The following is a 24,088-nucleotide window of genomic DNA, read 5'->3' on the forward strand; positions in this document are numbered from 1 at the left end:
TCTCATCTTTATTTCCATGCCTTGTAAGATTCACCTATATGAACCCAGATGACGCATCAATTTGAAGGCCACTTTTATAATCAACCCAATTACAACCAAAGATCGAAACTTTAAACTTAACATAGTCCAACTCTCATATGTTTTCAATAACTCTAAAATATGACATTGATGCATATATAGGATTTTTGTCTTTCACACTGTAAATATATATCGCTTCAGCTATAAGAGTTATACCACTGTTCTATATTATGCTCTGATCATCCAACGCTTTAATGTGGAATGTGTATCCATTGATTATATAGCTGTTATAAGAGACAACTTGTATGTTTGGACCTCTAGCCAACCATTTTACTTTTTCAAAAATAGAATTATGATTGAAATTGTACTTGTCAGAAACATGCTTTTTTAACCAACCTGTGAAGTGCTTATTATGTTCCTTCTCATACCAAGTTTCAGTTCTTCCAGTATTATCCTTCCTAATAGCGGACTTGTGCTTGTCTACATACTCATCAACATCTTTAGAGTTGTGCAACACATACAGGTGTGCTTGCTCCCAATGTGTTTCTGAGATAGTGACTAATTTGACTCCTTTTATTCCTTCCCCATCTTCTCTTCCCATATGTCTATCTACTAGGATCCCAACACATTTTCTATCTCTCAAATACTCTTGAAAAAATTCAATAGCCTCTTCACTAATGTATCTTTCAATAATGCAACCTTCAGGTCTACTTTAATTTTTCACATACTCTTTTAATACCTTAATGTTACGTTCAATCGAGTACATCCATCTCAAATAAGCCGGGCCACACATTTCTACCTCCTTAACTAAGTGAAAAAATGCAGGTGGGAAAGACATTTTAAGTTCACATAATGTCCTTATAATTCGGCCTTATAACCTTGGCAATTTGTAAGGGTTAATCACTTTGCTACAAATTGACTTGAAAAAGAAACACAGTTTCGTTATCGCATTACGCATCCTATTAAGTAAAATAGAACATATGGCTACTGGAAGAACATTTTCCATCAAGACATGACAGTCATGAGATTTTAAACCTTTCAATTTCAAGTTTTTCATTGACACAAGATTCTTCACATTAGAAGAGTAACCCTTTGGAACTTTAATTGCACCAAGAAACTCACATAATGACCTTTTTTCTTTTTTGGACAATGTATGAGCTGCTGGATAAAGAAATGTACGACTTCTATTCTCCTCCGGTGCCAAGTCTACACTTATACTCATAGAAACCATGTCTAGCCTCGCTTTTATGCCATCTTTGGCCTTTCCTGAAATTTGTAGTAACATACCAATAATACCTTCACACACATTTTTTTCAATGTGTATTATATTAACAAAATGCCGCACATCCAAGGTCATCCAATATAACAAATCAAAGAAAATAGATCTTTTCTTCTAGCCACTTGTACTAATGTGCCTCACAAAAGGTTTTTCAAATTCAATATTCAAATCCTTAACCTTTTCAAATAACTCATCACCAAATAAAAATGGAGGTGGCCCACCTTCTTCTGGATTACCATCAAAAGATTTTTTTTAATCTTCAATAATAATGCTGTTGAAGTAACCATCTACGATGTCCCATGTAGATATTTTTCATACCATGTTCTAATCTCACTGACTGTGTGCTGTCTTTACAAATAGGGCATCTAAGTTTTCCTTTGATACTATACCCAGACAAATTACCATATGCTGGAAAGTCATTGATTGTGCTAAACAACATAGCTTTTAAATTAAATGTTTTATCCCTGTACACATCATACACTTCAACCCCTGTCTCCCACAATAGTTTCAAATCTTCAATTAAAGGAGCCAAGTATATGTCTATATCATTTCTTGATTGTTTTGGCCTAAAAATTAACAAGGACATCATCAAATACTTGTGCTTCATGCATAGCCATAGAGGTAGATTATGAATGATTAACATCACTGGCCATGTACTATGGGTATTGGTTTGCATGCCATGTGGATTCATTCCATTGATAACTAATGTGAGGCATAGGTTTCTAGAATCTTTTGCAAAGTCTGGGTACTCTCGATCAACCATTTCTCATTGCGTAGAGTTAGTAGGATGCCTTAGCATACCATCACTAATCCTCTCGTTTGTATGCCATGTCACATTTTTTGAATCTACTACATTACTATACAAGCGTTTAAACCTAGGCACAATGGAAAAGTATTATACCACCTTCTTCAAACTCTTTCCATTATCCTTATAATGTGATGCATTACATTTAGGACACTCAGTTAATAATGCATATTCATTCCGAAACAAAGCACAATCATTAGGGCAAGTATGTATCTTCTCATAACTCATGCCGCAGATCACAACACTTGTTTTGCATCATATGTTAGGGTTAGAAGCTTGTTACCCTTTGGTAACATTTCATGAATAAGTGAAAGAAATTCTGTGAAGATTGTATCAGTTAACCCGCCTCTTGCTTTCAAGTTGAACAATCTTAGCAAAGCGGTCAATTTTGAGCATTTTGTGCAATTGGTCTAGAAAGGTGTCCCTGCATCACTTCTCAACCTCTCTAGTATTTCTGGACAATCCTGGAGTTCCTTTTCAATAGCATTAGTCATCTCTTTCACATGATCATCCTCGTCTATACTTGTTTCAAAATCATGTGACATGTACGTATTGCTATACTCACGACTTCTATCAGTCATATCCCTCGACTCACCATGCTTATGCCAACATGTATAAGCATGATCAATTCCAAAACACACTAAATGATCTTGCAACTCGCCTGCACTAACCCGCTTTAAGAGGCCACATTTCATACAAGGGCATACAATACTATTATGGTCTGCCTCATGCTTTAATGCGAATCTAATGAACTCCTTCACCTCATCGATATATTCTTTTGTGACTCTATTCGTAGACATCCATTTCTTATCCATAATATCTCTCAATCTAATAAGAATTGTTGAGAAAAATGATATTAGTGACTCAATCATATTAAAAGAGTTAGTTTAATAAATATATTAATTACTAACTCTATCAATCATGAGCCACATGCTTTCACACACACACACATCATCCCTTTTTAAGATAATTAAATTTAAGATAATACTTGCAATTATATTAAATTAATTATAAGTATTTTATCTTATGTGAAAACTTACCAACAAGTGAATTTTTTTATTTATAATTTATAAAAAATTAAGAATTATTTTATGTTGGTTATAATCATTAAAAAATCATATTTTACTTATAATAATGAGTAAAATATATATATATATATATATATTTCAATATTAACATTAATATATAGACCCAACTATTATAAAAATTATATGTCATTAATTTATAAAAATTGATTTCATTGAAATTTTCTACCCCCATTCAAAACAAATAAAAAAAATTCTTGTATAAAAAAATTGCCTTTTAGTTTACAAAAAAAGTTAAATAAAAGGGCCCTTAAAATGCCACACTATTAATTTAGAACAAAAATTTGGCAACATAACGACATAAAAATAAAATTTTTCTAAGCATTTTGCCCTTATTCTAATCACATTATCATCATCATCAAAAACAACAATATCACATGTTATTTAAAACTACAAATTACACATAAGTAACAATTTCGAGTAAGCTAAAAGTACTCATATACAATTCTAATCACTATGAAACTTTATATACTACTCAGCCATTAATTAAAGAATCAAACGATAAAATTTTTTCACTCAAACTAGTTAAATATTGTTCAAACAAAAAATACATAAAAAATAGACAATAAATTTGGATAAAAATAAAAACTAAATATAACTCTCTTCTAATTATATATTATTAGTTTAACATGCATTTTTAAGTGACCCATAACTTAAATTTTATGTGGGTTCTTGCCAAAGGTCTTTTTTTTCTATGAAGCATTACCGAACAGCTTGCGTGCGACACCAATAACACCCTAAATCAATATAATCTAATCTAACAAAACAAAAGCCTAATCAAGAATCAGCAATCCATACAACAATGAAATACAAAAACCAAGTTAAATCATTTCAGAGAGTAAGAGATTCAGAAGAAATGAGAAGAAAAAATGAGAGCACTTACGCATGAGAGAGCAGAGCATGAGGAGATACAAGATCTTCAATGGTGGGAGACGAGTCTTCGGTGGTAGAGTAGGAGAAGAGAGTGGTGGGAGAGCAAGAGAGAGCTTGGAAGAGATTGATAGCTGAAATGAGAGGAGAGGAGATTAAAAAAGACGATGTCGAGATGGTAGAGCAAAAGAAATCAGATCTGGAATGGAGAAGAGGGATGCCAAAATTGATGATATAATGCACAAATTAGATGGTTATACATAATAACCGTCCAATAAAGTCTTAAAAACAAGAGAGAAATGGAAAAATTCAAACATATATTGGGCGGTTCTAAAAATAACCATCCAATATATCTTTTATATTAGACAGTTATTTATTGAACTATCCAATATTTTAATTTATTGGATGGTTATAATTATAATCGTCCAATAAGGCCCATCATATATATCCTTTTTTGTAGTAGTATTAACCATAAAATTTTTTGACATAAAACGTGACTATTAAGGACTTAATCATCATACTTTTGGACACCAAATATGATGTTACGGTCTTAATTAACCATCATATTTCCTTCATCCCATCCTCTGTCCCCCCCTTTATATAACAATTATAAAATGATCATGATATCTTAGTCACATTTTTGTTTACCAAATTTTAAATTCAAAAAAGACATTGAGTATAAATGATATCATTCTTAGGCTATACTAGTACAAAATATAAAATTTATACCCCCATATCTACGCCAGTTATTGTGCCTATAGTGTAGAAATCAGAAGTGGTGGCAATTTCATAAATAAATTTTTTTTCCACCAATATCTACACCGGATATACCTCTAAACCGGTGTAGATATACATATCTACACCAGGTTTAATTCTAACTGGTGTAAATATGTCTATATTTTTTAAAAAATAAATATCCCTTTTTATCCTATCTACACCAGCTATACTTCGTACTTGGTGTCGATTATTATAGTTTTTTTGGGTTTATAAATTTATCTACACCAATTCCAATTATACCCAGTGTAGTTACATTAATATCTACACTGGTTCCCTTATTTAACCGGTATAGATATATTTAATAGTTATTTATTATATTTTTTTCTTTTTTTATTAACTTGTCTACACCAGTTTCTTTAGCAACCGGTGTAGATATCTTTATTTTTTTAAAAAAAATAAATTTCTAAACCCATATCTACACTGGGTTGCCCTGTTAGTCGGTGTAGATATTGCATTCTCCACCTCTTCTTCACATTACTTTCATTTAGAAACTTTCATTTTTCAAAATATTCGTCACTCGTGCTGAGAGAGTTCATCGTCTACTAACTTTCTCATTTAGGTTTTGTTTCTAAATCTCTGTTACTCTAATCTTCCTCCTACTTATTTCATTCCTTCGCTCTTCTTCCTTCGGCCTGTGCTATCATTTTGCATCGTCGGTGGCTATGGGTTGATTGCAATTGGTAGAGATCGTTCCCTGCGCCAAATTCTTTGAAACCCCCTTCACTTCTTTGCTAAAATCTCTTGCAATTGTTTAAGATTTGCTTTCATTCTTCTGCTGTTAAAACACTAGGGCCGAGACATCCTTCGCCGTTGGTGATTGGTTTGGTGTGCGTGGATAAAGCTTCATCCTTCCCCGTTCATGGCTTGATTGTGAAATCCTCCCTTCTTTTCATGTTGTTGGAGTTCAACAGCTTTCATCCTTTCTTTATTGTTGTGGATTGAGATTAATTATTTATTTGGTGCTTGTGTTAGGTCTAAAATCTTGCTTATGTTGTGTTTGAAATTTTTCCCTTCTTTTCTTTGCTAATCCGTGTATAATGATAAATTATGCTATTAATTAATTTAACCTCCTTTTCGTGGATTATATTTAAACTTTTTAATTTTCTTTTCATTTTTTTGTGAAAAAGATAGGTAAGTAATGTTTGAAAGTTAGGTCCTTCCTGCCCCTGACTTGCTAGTATGTGTATAACTTTCAAGTAACTTTGGTTTGAAGTGATAACTTTAAGATAAAGCCATACTAATGATTATGTGACCATTTAACAAAAATTGCACATATGCCTGCAAATATCATTGACTAAACCAATTAAGCTTTAACGTCTTACAACCTATAAGTGATACTATTCAATATATATACACACATGATTTCATATCATCTTTCTTCCTCTCCAAATTCAAAGCCCATGTTAATTGTCTTTGGGAGTTTAGGAAAAGAAGAAAAAAAGCATCTAGGCTCAGAAAGCAAGAATATTACCATTGGACGTTATAGTGTATTTCATCTGGGAAATTAGAGGTTGAGGAAGTGAAACAATTGTAAAATTATTAACAAAGTTTTGAAGTGTACCATTCCTATGATTTGGATGGTTTTTCATTCTTGTTGCTTTCTTTTTCTATATGACAATCCTCATTCCATTTTGGATGATTTGCTCTAGAAATAAGATTGCAATATACTGTTAGACAAGTAGGTGTTTGATTTTTTTTAAAAAAATATAAAACTATTTAAAATACAAGATAATTAGTTAAGAAGTAACCTGGGGTAATGTAATTATTTGTTCCAATCATTTGGGGGCTTGGCCAAATTGCTATTTTTGTATTTTCATTGGAACTGAACTAGGTATTTTTACTTGATTTTGAATTTAAAGGAATTGGGTTGTGCATATATAAATTTTATTAGACTAGTTTATTTCCTGTGAATTAAATTGTTGTGACATCATTACTAATTTATTTTCTATACACTGGTGGAGTGCTAATAGAGGCCTAAGGCTATTAGGCATTGCATGTGACTTTATTTTATTTAAATGATATTATTTTTTTCTTATATTTTTAATTGTAAATTTATTGGAAAGTTCAACTTTTAGGGGAGACTCTACCAATTTTTTTTAAAATTATTGTTTTATCCCCCTTCTTTATAGAAAAGGCCAAAAATATAAAGTTGGCTTCTTTTTGTCCCTACTTATTAGATAGGAGAGTAGTCAACTCTAAAAAATATTCTCAAAAGATTGAAAATTTCCAAATTAAATTGGAAATTATTGTGTTAGGATGCTTCTTTCTTATTTTTTTTAATATATAACTCTTCGTCTAGCCCTATCATAATGGATTCAGTAATAATCCATAAACTTTGTCGTGTTTTAGGAAGACAAATTAAATATGGATCATAGTTAAATAGATGCCAAACGAACGAGCGCAGAGTATGGTAATGGGGTTAAGGGTTTTTGGAATTTGCTCAAAGCAATGCTGAAGATGATAGTGGGAGATTTTATTGTCCTTGTAGGGACTGTTTGAATGAGAGGCGGCTAAGTATAGATAAGATATACAAACATTTAATTTGTGAAGGGTTTCTCAAAAGTTATAGAGTATAGATATGGCATGGTGAAAGATTGAATATACCGATGTCGAGTACATCTCAATCGCAGCATGTTGATGTTGTTTGTTGATGATGCTGAGGATGATATGGTTGATCGATTAAAGGACATGATTCATGACGTGGGTAAAGAGGCTTTTGAGCAATCCCAAGCATACAATAATATGTACAGTGATGCAGAGACACCTTTATATCCAGAGTGCGAGGAATTTAGTTTGTTGAAAGCAGTGTTGGAATTGGTGAACTTGAAAGCTAGATCTGGGTGGAGTGATAAGAGTTTCATAGAAATGCTTGAGTTATTCAAATTAATGCTTCCAAGAGAAAATGTATTGCCGGTTCGTTACTATGAGGCAAATAAAATTTTATGCCCACTGGGCATGGAGTTTAAGAAAATACACGCATGCCTAAATGATTGCATATTGTACAGGAGAGAGCATAAAGAGGCGCAAAAGTGTCCTGTATATGAAACACTAAGGTATAAAGAAAACAAAGCTCTTGCGAAGGTGTTATGGTATCTTTCAATCATTACAAGGTTTAAACGATTGTTTGCTAATGAAAAGGATGCGAAGAATCTAAGATAGCATGCGGATGACAGGATTTCAGATAGAAAGCTTTGACATCCAGCCGATTTGAAATAATAGAAGAAAATTGACACTTTATTTCTTGAGTTCGGCAGTTATCTAAGGAACCTCAAGCTTGGACTTAGTACAGATGGCATGAATCCTTATAGCAGCCTTAGCAGCATATATAGTTCATGGCCTATTTTATTGGTGATTTACAACTTATCTCCCATGTTATGCATGCAATGCAAGTATATCATGTTGTCTATATTCATTTCGGGACCGAAACAATCGAGAAATCACATTGATGTTTCCCTAAGACCCTTGGTCAAAGACTTGAAAAAGCTATAGGAAGTAGGTGTGGATGTGTTCGATGCAAATCGAAAGGAGGTATTCAAGTTGCATGCGATGATCTTTTGCACCATAAATGACTTCCCTACATATGGAAATTTGTCAAGCTACAGTGCTAAGCATGTCTGATTTGTAAAACAGGCACATGCTATCATCAACTTCATCATGGAAAGAAGACAGTCTATCTTGGCCATAGGAGGTTTCTTGAAAAGGACCACTATTATCGTAGAATGGGGAAAGCTTTCTATAGTGGTCAAGAGCATGGAACTGCCCAAAAGCCATTGACAGGGGAGTAAGTTTATGAATTAGTGAAAGATATTAATGTTACATTTGGCAAGACTATAAAGAATAGTGAAAAAAGTATATGAAAAAAAAGATCTATCTTCTTTGAACTTCCATATTGGCGTTATCTTGATGTGAGACATTGTATTGATGTCATACTGTGGGGAAGAACGTGTGTGATAATATTGTTGAAATGCTTCTTGATATACCAGGCAAGTTCAAGGATGGTGTGAAGGCAAGATTGAATTTGGTGGACATGAAAATTAAAGAAGATTTACATCCAAGGTCGGTTGGTAAGAGGACTTACTGTCCTCCGGCTGAATATATTTTGTGCAAGGATGAGAAAAGAAGCCTTTGTCAGTGCTTACACGACATGAAAGTTCCCTCAGGGTATTCTTCAAATTTTAAAAAGCTCATGTCGATAAAAGATTTAAAATTAGTGGGTTTCAAGTCTCAGGATTGTCATGTTTTAATACAACAACTATTACCAATAGCTATTCGAGGCTTCTGGAAAGATGAATTGAGAGATGTCATAACTAGAATTTACTTTTTCTTCAATGCTATATGCCGTAAAGTCCATGAGCCTGAAGAATTGGATGAATTAGAAAATAAAGCATATCTTATCTTATGCCAACTTGAAAAGCTCTTTCTTCTATCATTTTTTAACATTATGATACATCTAATTGTTCACCTAGTGAAGGAGATAAAGTTGTGTGGCCCTATGCATTTACAATGGATGTACCCAATTAAAAGAACAATGAAAGTTCTAAAAGGATATGTGAAGAATCCACACCGTCCTGAAGCATCCATTGTGCAAAAATATGTCTCTAAAGAAGTAGCAGAATTTTGCCAAGATTATTTGAACAATGTACAACCTATTGGGTTAAGAAAATATGATGTCAAAGATCGTAGACGTGGAATTTTTGTGAAGACTGCTGATCCTCATGAATTGCAACAAGCACAATTACATATCTTGAATAATGTTGATCAAGTTCAAGACTATATAGATGTGCATAAAGAACTTGTGAGGAAGCAAAACAGTCAAATTAAGATAACTGAGCAAAGATTAATTAGAGAGCATAACAATACTTTTGCAAAGTGGTTTAAGCAGAAGGTTGAAAAGGAAGATTGTGTTTCTGATATTGTTAAGGGGCTGGCACAAGGTCCTGAGTATGATGTTATGCTAGACTGCATTTGATATTAATGGGTATTTGTTCTACACGAAGTCTCTAGATAATAGGAGTAATGTGCAGAATACTGGTGTTATGCTAGTGGCCTCAGGCATGCACTTCTCTAGCTCAAAAGACCAAAATTCTTTATTCACATCCATGCCTTATTACGGGGTTATTGAAGAGATTTGGGAGGTTGACTATATTAAATTTAAAATCCCTATTTTCAAATGTAAGTGAGTTGATGTTAAAAATGGTTTTTATCAAGATAGGATGGGATTTACATTAGTCAACTTGAATACTTTAAGTTTTGGTGATGAACCTTTTATTATGGCAGACCAAGCAAAACAAGTGTTATGTCATGGATCCGAGAAGTGAAACATGGTCAGTAGTTCTTGAAGGAAAAAGAGAGGTTAATGTTGATGAGAAGGATTGTTCAAATTTCAATATTTCTGAGACTCCTTCTTTCTCGATAAGCTTGCCTGTATTCAGTGTAGAAGATGAATTGGATGACGAATATGGCACGAGAGATGATCATCACGAAGGGATATGGGAGAATATTTCTATTTAAAAATATGTTAAAAGTTAGTTATTTATTTACAACATGTATGATTTATTAAATTGGTTATTTATTGTATTTTATTCATATTAGAACATGTTTTATTTATTAGTTATATCACTAATGATTTTTACTTATTGTCTAAATAGGAACATGGAGGATCGGAGTGTTAATCAAGACCAGCCTGACCCTTCTACGCCGATCGTCTCTACCAATGGTGATGACTGTGTGACTGTTAGTCCTCAAACTGTGGGTAGCAGCCAATCTACACGATCTAAGAGGCCTAGAAGTAGCACACGATTAAGAGAGTTAGCTCTAAGTCAGAGCAGAGGTGAGAAGATTTTGATCCAATTTGATAACAATTAGAAGCCAATCGGGCCTAATGGGGCTAAGTTTACTAGTTTTTTAAGCCTCCAAGCTCGTAGCAAGCTAACTATATTGGCACCCACATAGGACGATGTCCTAAAATAAGTGAAGGAATAGATATGGGAAGCCATTAATGTATGAGAAATGTGCTTTTATTACTTGTTATCATTATTTGTTACTGATTATTATGACTATATCACTAACTATTACAATGACATGTATTGTAGGTCACATACAATGTCCCCACAAGTATAGACTTTAAGCATAGATTGATGACCTGGGCCTGTAATTGTTGGAAGGGTTTCAAAACATCACTAGCTAAGAGATTTGTGCATATTGAGGTGCCAGATGGACAGCCATGGCCTAATCCTTATACCCAATACACATTTCTCAATGCAACTACTTTTGAAGAATTCATTAGGCTTTGAACTATGCCAGATGCTCTAGTGAGTTAGATTATTTTAATTTATTTTTTTGTTTATTTTAGTTATATATCATTGTCTTTATTAGATAATGAATATTTTGTAATTCTAATTCATAGAAAAAGAGGAGAAAGGCACAAAAAGTTGGAAGGAAGAACAATTTCCCCCAAATAAAGTCTCATGGCAGTTATGTTTTGGCCGACAAGGAATTGATGGATGCCAAGAGGAGGAAGAGAGAAGAACAAGCTCAATCAGATCCTTCTATTCTACTGTCTCCACCATCTCCAATACACCGTGATGAGAGATAGATTTATGCCCACAAGAAGAAGGACGGGTCCTTTTTAAGTGAGCATGCTTGTAAGGTTGCTTAGAAAATTGTAAGTACAATTGTCATTTGTAATCTTATTTTAAATATCAAATATTACTAATTAATTATTATTTGGATGTTACAGGATGAGCTTAAACAGAAGCAATCCGAGGGATCATTCATCCTAGAGGGAAGAAATGATATCCTGGCTGTTGCTACAGGAAAAGGAGAGCATCATGGACGTGTTCAGGGATTCAGATCAGGGGTGAGTATAACCTCAAAAATGCCATTCTTCAGGACTCGTGACTAGGGAGGAGTTGGATGTGATGTTAGCTCAATCAAGGGCTGAGGCTAAGGCTACTCTTGAAGCTAGGCTACAAAAGATGAAGGAAGAAATGATAATGATGATGAGCTCAATCAAGGAGCCAAGTGGCCCACAAACTCACTCCCCTGCTTGTCATCTGAGTACTAAAGGGAGTAATATCGTTCCACTTCCTTTAGAGGATGACCCTGCTCCAGAGGGTGAACTATACTACTTGTATGTGGAGGATCCAGAAAGATGCTTAGTAGCACATGGTTACATCCACGAGGGGTCAAAATGCCACTTTCAGGAAGTTCAAGAAGATGTTGTCAAGGTCACTGTTAAAGAGGTAAAAATTGATGATGCTTCTGTCCCATTCCCTACTGATGAGATCAAGATAGTGAAAGATGCCAAGGGCACTTTTTGTTTATGGCCAAAAAGACTTGTTGGGAAGCCTCAAGATCCGGTAACAAATTTTATTAATTAATTGTAATGAATTCATTATATTAAGAATGTGTTACTAATTTTTTTATTTAATAGGAAACCCCATCATCCTATAAAGTAGGTCAAAAGCCACAATTGTTCAAGCTAAGTCTATGGGACCGATTTGTATTGATGGCATATAATAGATCATTTCCACCTCATGTTTTAAAGTGAATCCTGATCTTGCTGGATTAAACAACTATGAAATCTTTGTTGAGAATGAGGACCTCTGTTAGATTCTCATTGATACTGACCTAACCATGGCGAACATCCAAATTGGGATGATGTAAGTATCTTCTTGTAAATTTAAATGAAATTAAACAATTCAGCTTTTCAAACTAACTTATTTTCATTTTTGTAGGTTTTTGCATCAATTGCTAGTTTCCTCGGGCAAAGACAAACAATACAGATTTCTTTGCCCACGTTACACTAATAATAAATAGACCACCAAAGAGGCAAAGGAGGCATATATGAACTAGAGGCTCAGTGAAGGCGGAAATGAATGTTATTTTTTCATGTTTCTCAATCTGTAAATAAATATATTTGAATTTATCCATAATGGTATCAAATATTTGCTTAAATGACTTTTTTAGCAGTACACACTGGCAATTGATAGTGTTTTTGATGAAGAGCAATTCTATAATCTTTTTATGCTCTTTGCATCGTAAACTCAATCCGGCAATAAAGAAATCTTACAAGCAGTAATTGTACTTAAGGAGTCTTATAATAAAATTTTTTAGTGATTAAGTTACTAACTATGTCATGTTAATGACAGGACTATAAGGATTGGCCAGCAAGTCTGGTTAGGCAAGGCCCCACATGATGTCAAGGATCCTACATGGATAACACCAAAGGTAATAAGTTATACATGTTTTTATTTTAAGTAATTTTGATGATAGAGCCTTCTTTCAGTATAATTATGACAATGTTGTGTTATTCCATAGAGCCGTCGGCAACTGCCTACTAATTTGTGCAGCTTTTATGTGTTGAGACATGCATACAATATCATCACCGCTAGCTTGACTAAGTTCACTGAGGAGGTAAATGTAATTTTAGATATTATTTATTTTTTCTTCTAATATAATTACTAATTTAATTCCCTTATCCCTAATCTCTTCAAATATTCAATGATCCATCTCCATTTTCGGATTCAGAGATCCATCAAATAAGGCAACATTGGGGACTCTTCATGTTTGATCTTTATAATAATCATCCTTTGGAAGAGTAAACTGTGTAGTTGTAAACATTAGTAAATATAGTTGTGTGTAGGATTACTTAGTTGACAATTTATGTTTTATGTGTTTGGAATTGTACATAAGTTTAAATTCATTTGATTTGAACAATATATGATTGTCTGGCTGGCTGATTGTTATTTAGCTATTATATGTTTGATTAATGCAGGATTTAAATTGCAGCCTATAATGGTTGGGGTAAATGAAAAAAACGGGAGAAATTTTTACTTGAAAAAACAAATATCTACACCGGTTATAGAAATAACTGGTGTAAATATAACATCATTTACGCTGGTCTAACGAATAACCGGTGTAGATAATAATATATCTACACCTGTTATAACAATAACTGGTGTAGATATATAGGTTATCTACACTAGTTTAGGCAATGATCGATGTAGATATATGATTATCTATACCTGTTATATTCAGAACCGTTGTAGATATCAACTTTTAAAAATATTACATATATATTTATAATTAATGTTATCTACACCGAATTTATAACTGGTGTAGATATATCCATTAACTACACTAGTTAAATAACCAGTATAGATAACTTCATGATATCTACACCGGTCTTATCTACATCGGTTACTAAACCGGTGTAGATAAGCTATTTTAACCGGTATAGATTTAACTGTGTGTACTAGTGCTAGAGTTTTTTGATCATTGTTCTTTATATTTGATGACCAAAGCACACATCCAAAAGAGTTTAGAACACGTGCGGATCTACAGAGAGGAAAAAAGATAAAGACAAGCCACAACATTCACTACTATTATCAAAGGACGACAAACGATTATAAAACTAAACCATGAAAAAAGAGATCCTATGCCATAATGATAATGACTTAAGGTTGATCATGCTTTAGAGACTTTATGAATTCTTGCCACGCAATTATCAATGGGCCTTGCATATGGAAGGTACATCACAGGACTCTTAGGATTCAAACATTCAAGCCTGGCAGAACAACCAAGACATTAATTAATTAAATTAAAATGGATTGTTTATACAATTTGTTATAAACTTAACCGAGAATTGACAAGTTAATGAGTTTGAACATACCGATAACTGAGAAGGAAATGATGAAGAAATACAATAATCTCCAACTTTGCAAGCTCATTTCCTGGGCACAGTCTGCTTCCTACTCCAAACGGCATAAACTCAGTTGCTTTTGGCATAAATTTCTGTAACACAAATAAAATAATTGGTTAAAAGATATTGTTGTAAGTGAATGTTACTAGAAATATTTAACTTTAGAATATGAAAATTTTTTTATATATGCAACTTACATCCCATCTGGAAGGATTGAATTCTATGGGATTTGGATAAATCTTAAGATCATAATGAATAGTCCTGAACCAAGCAAGGGCTCTCCATCCTTTTGGAACAAGATAGCCTGCACAATTCCAAAAACAAAAGAATGTCATGCCTTTTTATAAATTAGAATTAGTTTATTTTAGTCATAAAGATTGGAACCAACCATTGATATTCACATCTGATTTTGGTTCTCTGAAGACAGTCAATGAGAAAGTTACTAAACACATGGTTTCATCAATCACCTATATATGCAATGAAGGAAACTAATATAGCACATTATATTTGAAAATGATATAGATAAAGATGATATCAGTCAAAGGTTTATAGAATGGGTTTTCAATTTCAACATAAAAGTGTATGTGTTTGTGTGTGATGGTGTTAGATTGATAGACACCTTAGAAAGGTATTCCATTTGTCAAATTTCTTTAAGTGTCAACCCAATCTATGTCGGATGCCTTCTTCTGATGATTTCTTCTTGCTCAGCCTGCACAAATAATCGATGTATACATTAGCACAAGTTAAAATCCTTCTCTATGAAAAAGAACTTGTAATGTAGGATTCAACTGGAATGTAATTTTAAAATAGCATAGTATTGAACTCAAATTCTCTAAAACTTTATAATATTTTGGAAATAGAGGGCATGGTACCTTAGCCCTTTGGAAACATTTTGGGTGTTGCTGCAAGTAAACTGTTGCCCACATGGTAATATGACCTGAAGACTCATGACTAGCATTCAGATACATTAACATTATATCAATGACTTGTTCATCGTCCAATTTGTTTCCATTTTCATCTTCCGCATTCATAAGACCATCAATCATGTCTCTAGATTTTCTATAATGAACATTTTCCTTCTTTTCTTTTCTTTACTGATTAACAACAGTCTAAAATACAGACACTAGTTTCTTCCTAGCCTGGAAAACCAAAAACCAAATCACACATAATTTCAAGAAAATGCTATAATTTTAAACATGTAGAGTGCAAATGCACATACATCCCTTGAGGGCCTTATGATATGCAAATCCAAGAAGATTAATTTGCATAGCTCGAACCCCAAGATTTAGGGCTGTGTACTCATTTTCAAGATTATGCATCACAGTGTCTCCCTCAGAGCATAAGAAAATATGCATGATGATACAAAAGGTGAATCTTCGTAGCTCAGTGAGAAACTCAATCTCTCCCATCTTGCTCCATTTCTCCAACGATGATATGGCAATGTCTTCAATTTTGGTCAAGTAAAAGGACAAGGCATCCATACCATTGATGGAAGCAGAAGTCAAGCGCCTTAGACGCTTGTGTTCTTCATAAGGGATTAAAATTAATGATTTCTTTCCCATGAGCTCCACTATGGAAGCGGGCCAACCAAGGTCAAATTTGTCATCATCCATTAAAACCTTCTTGCACCCTTCAGGCATTATCACAATAACTGATGGACCCCATGGCACGGGTGACATAGCATTAATGGCAACGAAACTTGAGGATGGTAATCATGAATGGTGACATAGAAGGAGCCCAATACTTCCAATCTAACGTACCTAAAGACCCATTACAACATATTGGAGGTCCAATGATAAGAGCCCGAACTAAAGCCATGAAGCAAGCCTTATTCAGTCTTGTACAAGAAGTTCAAGAGCTTGGAGAATATTAGGGCACTCCTCTCAAGCCCAAAGAAGAGCATCTATACGTGTATAATGTATTTAAGATCCAAACTCATGAAGAATCAAGCCCAAGAGATGCAGACCTTAGCCCAATACAAGGAAGACTACAAGTTGAGCCTCTGTAGCAAGGAAGCATGAAACCCTAGTGAAGAAGTCAAGGGTGGCGTAATTTAAAATCCTTTATGATCCCTTGATTGTCTCCTAAATTATTTCCTATTTTAATGGTCCTTTGATTTGATTTTCTATTTTGAGTCTAGTCAAAGGTTAGAATTAATTATAGTATTAATTTTTAAATTTTGTAATCCCATAATTTTAGGATCACATCTCCTAAATTATGTGGCTGAATATTTTATCATTATTTTATATTATTTCTCCTTTTAGTATTAGGAAATTAGGGTTTTAATTTTAGGAAATATTCTTTTCTATGAGCCTATATAAATTAGGCATGCTCCCTATTGTAAACGGCACAGAAGTTGAATGAAATTATTCATTTTAGAGTTTATAACTCTTGTGAGCCTTAGTGTTCTGTGGTGGCATCCCGTGTGAGAAACAGACGTGATCAAGAGCGTGATTAACTTTTGTGGTGTCTTCGAAAGTTGAGGTTCCTAGAGGCAGGTGCTCTAGAGGATCTTCGCCTTGATCATTATCCTATTGTTTACTTCATACATTTCTTTATTTCCGTCATAAATTTCGTCCCTTTCCTTTTGTTCTTGTGTTTTTGTTGTTTTAGGGTTCTGTCCCTAAACTAGCAAGATTCTGCTTCCGTGTCCCCTATCAATAACACTTGGAAACCCAAACATTAACGCCTTGTATATACCAGTGTCACCGTATCTGCATTATTAAGTTCCAATAATTAGATCAGAAATCATGTTTGTGAGAGAGAGAGAGCGAGAGAGCTTATATATGTATACTAACTTTTTGACAAAGGAGTCAACGTAGGAATCAGGACGACCAAACTTGAAGGCCAAGAGAAAAGACCAAATATTGCCGATGATGGGCAGTCCCATATCCCCCGGAGGTAGAAAGTACTGCTTATCTCCTAATGGACGCTCATTGGATCCACCAATTTACGTTCTTGAGAAGCCATCTCAGCACCATAAGGCCACCAAAGATTGCTACAGCCAGCATCAAGGGGCCCATTTTCAGTGTCTATTCGGGACAGCTATTGTTAGAAGATGTGTAGTTACTAAGAACTGTGGTAGGTTTCTCTTGTTTGTGTTCTCCCTCTATTTATATTAGTCTCTAACAAACTAATTGGTTCTTGTTTTGTTAATTTATAATGTTATCTTCTACTTTAAAATTTTTTTTTACTTTCTTTGATATTAAAAGATATGTCCGTCTCGTGATACACACGTTGACTATGATCTCCTTTTATTAGTTCATTAGGCATGTTTTTTCATGCATTGTACAAAGGTTGATATATGAGATGCATTTCATTGCTTATGAATAGTGTGAGTCAATAAAATTTTAGATTCAATTGGTGTATTAATATTTTATATAACGACATTAAATATGTCTTTGTATTTTTTTTTTTTGGAGCAAATATGTCTTTGTATTACATAGACTTGTATTTATACGAACATACTAATTTAATGATATACATATATATAATATGTTTTTGAGGAATATGAATAAACTCAATTTTTAAGTTCTTATGTATATGTTCATGACCAAAGGCCTAAATGCATGTTCATTAATGTGTTTACCCACCGAAATATGGTCACGTATATACATTTATGAAGAAAGATTTAGTTGCATGTATTCAAATATTTCTCTCTACACTAGTGGACGAATGTTCTCATGGCAAAAATAATCTCCATTTATGCATATCAATTAAGTGTGGGTTGTGAGATCGACTCTATTCAGATGCATTTTTTGACAATGTCCTTGTATTCTTACACGTTTCTCCATTTAATAGAGCTTGACATATGATACGCGCACTATCCATCATTTCCAAAACAACAAAAAACTAATTTTTAAAAGCTACTTTTAACAATGATTAAAAAAGTTGCGACCATAGGTCCACTTTTGATGGCGATAATTAAAAATTACTACCAAAAGTGGACCTCTAGTGGTAACATTATATTGCCATCAAAAGTTACTATCAAAACTTAATTTTTGATTATAACTTTTAGTTGTTATTGTCAAAAGTGAACCTTTGACAACAATTTTTTAACAGTTGCAACAAAATATTTGAAAATATTTTTATAAAAAATAATTTAAAAATGGAAAATAATTTGTACAATTACTTTTAGCGGAAATATTTGTCACTATTAAAAGTAATTTAAAAAAATTAAATATAATTTTAAATTATATGAATAATATATAAAATTATTATTAGAGAAAAATTTCTCATTCAATAGATATTAAAAATTTCTCATTAAAAATGTAAAATTAAATAAAATCATTCAATAGATATTTATGACATGAAATTTCTTATTTTATATATAAAATGATAAAATGATATGTGGGACTAAGAAACAAAAGAAATAATAATAAAAATGTTTTAATTTTAATTATTAAATTATTTTTTTGTATTACACATAATTTTTTTAGACGTATATAATATCTTTGTTAAGAATGATCTTATTAAGTTAGTATTGTAATATGACACAATTAAAATATTGATGGGTAATTGCTTTCAATTATACAAACGTCATGAAATACAAATGGCATTGTAAACTACTTGATACATTGCACACTTGTAAATGACTTGGCGTACACATGATGTTGACTCTGTCTACTGAGTTCTAATGACTTTTTGACAAGGATGTCTTGTAATTCTTCCTTGTGGTTAGGTTTTCACTATTTTTATGAAAAAAGAAGTTACTAATAAGATTTTTATAACATATTCAACACTCATTAATGATTTTCAAAAAAAAAATTCAATGTTAGATTTTTTAAAGATGACAGGCGTAAATTTTTAATATTAGTAAATCTTAAATTTGTCCATCACTACTTCTTTAGATTGAATTTTTTTCTGACATTTACTGTAGATTGAATCTCTGACTCATTTCAATCTACTTAAATTAAATAAATCAACATTTGACCATGATTTATGATGATTATGAAGTTTTAAGATGTTTATATTTCAGGTTCAATGTAGAACTTCCCATGTCATTTTTTTTGGGTGCAGTATTTACAGCCTGATTTATTGATATTATAAGAATATTGTTTACGAAATAATATAAAAATACTCCTAGAAATCATAAGTATGAGAAAAAAAATTTTGGCCGTTATTGTAAATTTCATAAGATTTGGGTCATCATTGGTCATTTGAGAGGTTTGCTCCAGTCCGTTGCCGCGGGTATCAGAAAACCAGCAGTTGTTTTGACTTGGACTACTTTTTGCTTAATTTGTTTGTTTGTTTATTATAAAGCTTTGCGATTTTTTCCCCCTCCGTATTGTATTGGATCCACTTTCTTCTCCCGCCTTGGTCTGTTCAGCTCAAGATTTTGCGAAATTAATTTGTTATTGTTATGCTATGAATGAAGTTTTAAAATATTCGTGATTCCTAATAAAGGTTGACTTTTCTCTATGACCAGCAAGCATATAAAATCGGATAGCATCGTTCCATAATAACTAATATTTTAATTTTTGAAGAGTTCGTGTATGCTTTTATGACCAGCTGAATGCATGAAAATGTAATTGAGGACCATCTCCATGGATAACTTTATTGGTTAATTCAACAAACAACTTCAAATGTTCTTGCGCATGCATTGGGGTGACAAAAGGTGTGAAATTGAATGCATGTTCATTAATATCTTTGCCCAATGAATTATATGCATGGTCATCTATATACATATTGATAACGATGTGATGATACTCTTTCTGTTTTTTTCGGAAATTCTCTCTTACTCCACTCTTTCAAGACCCTTTGTGCAATTATTTAATCTTCTAATTACATCCTGCACATATACACCACATTTCCTTCCAACCTTTTCTCACCACTTCTGCATAACCAGGATGTTTGAGCCATATCTGTTCAAATTTGAAGCTTCTTATTGGAGTTTTAAAAGTCTTATGACATAAATCAATCAGCAACATATTATGATTAGATCCAACGAAAGATGAGAAACATGAGTTCTTGGAAATTTTTCTCTCAATTCAAGATTTACTAGAGCTCTATCAATTCTCTCTTTGGTGTGATCTTCCCCTACTCTCTTATTATTCCAGGTAAATTTTGATCCATATTGAACCCCATATCTGTCAAATTACAATTTGCAATAAGCAACTGAAACCTCATTATTTTCCTCAGATCCACATCTTATACTTGCTCTCTCAACTTTTCTTTTTATGGGTAGAAAACTAACACTGCTTTTTATGAGTTTGTGTATGCCAAATTGCTATAATCATTGTAAAGAGTAAAACTTTCAACGTTTAGGCATAATTCAATGTAACATGTGATTATGCATGCTTAAAAAATAGGGAGTTTTATCGATAGGTTTTTGTATGGTCAAAAGTAAATTTGTTAAATTCCCTAACCATAAAACTTTAATCTCGAAAGGAAATTTAATCTTGAAACTTGTTAGTTTTGCTAGAACTTAATTTTTTAGTCCCTTCCTGAGCTGTGAGAACAATGCTAGAATTCATTAACAAAAAGGATGAAAACAAAGCTCCTAATGATTTCCATATCTCTTATAGATGATGTATTTGATGTAGATACACTTGATGAAATCACCTATATGGGTATAGAGTAAGGTTGTTCCCAGGAGATCATGAAAAACATTTATAGAGATTCATTAAAAATATGCCTGCGCATGGCCTGATATAAGCACATATAGCGATAACATCAAGAATTTAATTTGGAGTGTAAATGTATTAGTAAGACTTTCATCATACAATAAAGAGTTGTTATAGTTCACAGAGGCTATAAGTTTCACTAATAGTGTTGTGTTAAGTTTTAATAGTCCAGCTGGTCTAATTCATAGTCCAAAAGGCGTCATGTCCGAAAAGTATATTACATTCATGTAATTTTGAAATATATGTGGGGTATATTGGAAATCGTGTATATGTATTTCAGAAAGATAAAATTTCTTGTTATTCAAAAAGTCTTGACTATTCATCATCATTCATGAATCAAATTAATTCAATTAATTTAATTAATATGCATACATGATTCATAACATGTACACCTTTATCCTTTGTTTGGATGAGGAGACAAATAGGGAGGAAGAAGGAAAACTAGGAGGGAAAACTCCAAAAAATAGTAAAAAACAAATTCACTATATTTGAAAATTTCTCCTCTTTGTTTTCTCACCTACCCACTTTTCCCTCCATCCAAATCAAGCATCGGAGATTTGTATGATTTGTTTAGAGCGAGTTGTGTGAATTCATTTGTAATAAAGTATGGTTCGTGTAGTGTTTGAAGAGTAGGCATAAATCTTTTTAGTATATGTACAAGATTCATTTCCTCTCCTTTTAAGTGACATAATAAGGATTCTGTTCTCCTCTTTACTTTCTAGATTACTTTATCTTATTCCTATAGTTTATTCCTATATCTCAAAATTCCCTTTTTTTTTTTATGTCTTGAAATTTGGAATGATACACTGCATTTCCTACCAAAGGTGATCCCTATGACTTGTATGTCGAGGATCTAAACAAATATAGAGTAGCACATGATGACTCCACAACTTGGGGCCAACCGTCCGCGACACACAAATATAAGATGACCAACTCAAAGTGGTAGTTGAAAAAATTGTAATTGCAAATGCCCATGTCTCATTCCCCACTGAAGAGGTCAAGACTATTGGTGATGAAGCCTAGAAGACATTTCTCTTGTGGCCAAAGAGGCTTGCAGTGGTGGACCAGTAAGTATCTTTATGCAAAAGTTTTTGATTAATAAGCATCATTGTGATAATTAATAAGTAATTGACTTTTTAATTTTCATGATAGGATTATGAAGACTTATACAAGCTTGCTGATCTGGGAAGCACACCCATGAGGTTAAAGAGCCTACATGGATCACACCAAAGGTAAGAACATACTTGTTTGCTTAAACCAAGCTAGTTAATTATGAAATTTATCTAAGTTAATAATGAAATTTATCTTACTTTGCTAAAGTTGTGTTATTTTACAAACCTATAGACAGCTAAAGGAATCTTAATTACGCGTGCGGCTCTTATATGTCATGCAATGCAAGTTTAATATCATCACACAAGGAATGACTTCATTTACCTAAGAGGCAAAAGTATTTTTTTAAAATTTTTGCACTATTATTCTTCAATTGGAATCAATAACCTAATACTCTAGTTTTTGCACTTTAAAATGTTTTCATCAAGAGAACTTCAACGAGATTCAGTAATGGTGGATGGAGTATTTTTATGGATCTCTATAGTAGTTTGTTTAATAGATTTGAATTTTTATTTTAGTTATTTCTTAGTTGAATTGTTAATTAGTTTAGCTTATTTCAATAGCTAACACTATAAAAAAAATAGCTGATTAGTGTGACGGAATTTTCCATCACTAATCAGTGAAAATTTCGTCACTAAAATGGTTAGTGAGGGAATATTTTCGTTAGTAAAAACACTATCATTAATTTGTTAGCAATGAAATTTGCAATTTCGTCACTAATTAGTGATGGAATAGTGACAAAATTTTTCATTGCAAAATATGGATAAGCTATTTTGACTTTGTGATAGAATGCATTCCATCACTAATCTGTCACAAATTTTCTAACAAAATTATTTCAAACCAAAACATCATTGCCATGTCACTCGATGGACCAATGCCACCTCACCACCATCTCACCGCTATCTCATTTGTCACTATCATGCCAAATATTATTACCCTCAATTGCACCTTGGCCAAGCTCGAACTCGCAATATCACACTCCATAGTACCTTTATGTCCACCTTATTACCAGTTGAACTGAAAGAAATTTTCAATCTTAATTGATAAATTAAATATATAATACTTAACCACACACACATATTAATAAATATATTATTCAAATGATTATTAAATATAGTATTTAAATTTACTTTTTTTTACATTATATTTATTTATTAATATGACAAAATTAATTTATATGTAATAATTATTTCTATTATATTTTATTTTTAAAAAATTATTTTTATATTAAATTTAATATTAAATTGAAAAATATTTTACTATCATTGTATATTATATTATAATTTGTGTCTATATAATATATAATATTTTAAATTTTTAAATTTTATTTTATTTTATTTTATTTTTAAATAAGAATAATTAAGTATGTACTTAAATTATTATTAATAATATTCAAATAATTTAAAATATTAAATTATTTTAAATTATTTATTTATAGCATAATAATAAATTATTAAATAAATTATATATAAATATATATTATAAATAATAAAATTAAATTAAAAATAATTTATGATAAAATTAGGGACAAAATTGTGACAAAAAGATTTGTAACAAAAAATTTTATCACTAAATTAGAATATAATATCCTAAAATTAGTGATGGAATTTTTTATCAGTAAGTTCTGTCAGTAAATTAATTCTTACAGATTAGCAATGGAACATTCCATCACTAATTCACTGTGTTTTGGCAGTGATAATGTTAGAGTTAATTGTTAGAACTTAGCACTTGATTGCATTTGTACATATTTTGGTTTGAATTGGATATGATTTGAATTAGATTTTGAATTAAAAATACTGGGCTGGGCTGGCT

General features: G+C 32.3%; 2 protein-coding genes across 2 annotated transcripts; both read right to left on the reverse strand.

Annotated features, from left to right (window-relative positions):
* Positions 1 to 14,305: 14,305 nt before the first annotated feature.
* On the reverse strand, positions 14,306 to 15,586 carry LOC129289163 (ent-kaurenoic acid oxidase 2-like). The gene is made up of 5 exons (XM_054925970.1): positions 15,413 to 15,586; positions 14,929 to 15,007; positions 14,738 to 14,844; positions 14,511 to 14,632; positions 14,306 to 14,405 (listed from the first exon to the last, which is right to left on the reverse strand). The coding sequence occupies exons 1-5, from the start codon at positions 15,584 to 15,586 to the stop codon at positions 14,306 to 14,308; spliced, it is 582 nt and encodes a 193-aa protein (XP_054781945.1).
* An 88-nt stretch (positions 15,587 to 15,674) lies between these two features.
* On the reverse strand, positions 15,675 to 16,180 carry LOC129289164 (ent-kaurenoic acid oxidase 2-like). Its single transcript, XM_054925971.1, has 2 exons — positions 15,760 to 16,180; positions 15,675 to 15,679 (listed from the first exon to the last, which is right to left on the reverse strand). Exons 1-2 carry the CDS (start codon positions 16,178 to 16,180, stop codon positions 15,675 to 15,677), a joined length of 426 nt encoding a protein of 141 aa, XP_054781946.1.
* Between the last annotated feature and the right edge of the window lie 7,908 nt (positions 16,181 to 24,088).

This window comes from Prosopis cineraria, unplaced genomic scaffold (assembly GCF_029017545.1).
Source record: "Prosopis cineraria cultivar Desert tree isolate PC_DT_omini unplaced genomic scaffold, ASM2901754v1 PC12, whole genome shotgun sequence".
In the NCBI taxonomy this organism is placed as follows: domain Eukaryota; kingdom Viridiplantae; phylum Streptophyta; class Magnoliopsida; order Fabales; family Fabaceae; genus Prosopis; species Prosopis cineraria.

Excerpts from the sequence above, each read along its gene's own strand:
- LOC129289163 (XM_054925970.1), bottom strand. The coding sequence starts at position 15,586 with ATGATTGATGGTCTTATGAATGCGGAAGATGAAAATGGAAACAAATTG. Across the intron at positions 15,008-15,412 it reads AATGTTTCCAAAGGGCTAAG|GTGATTGATGAAACCATGTG; the intron begins GTACCATGCCCT and ends TTGCATATATAG. Across the intron at positions 14,633-14,737 it reads TCAATCCTTCCAGATGGGAT|AAATTTATGCCAAAAGCAAC; the intron begins GTAAGTTGCATA and ends TTTGTGTTACAG.
- LOC129289164 (XM_054925971.1), bottom strand. The coding sequence starts at position 16,180 with ATGCCTGAAGGGTGCAAGAAGGTTTTAATGGATGATGACAAATTTGAC.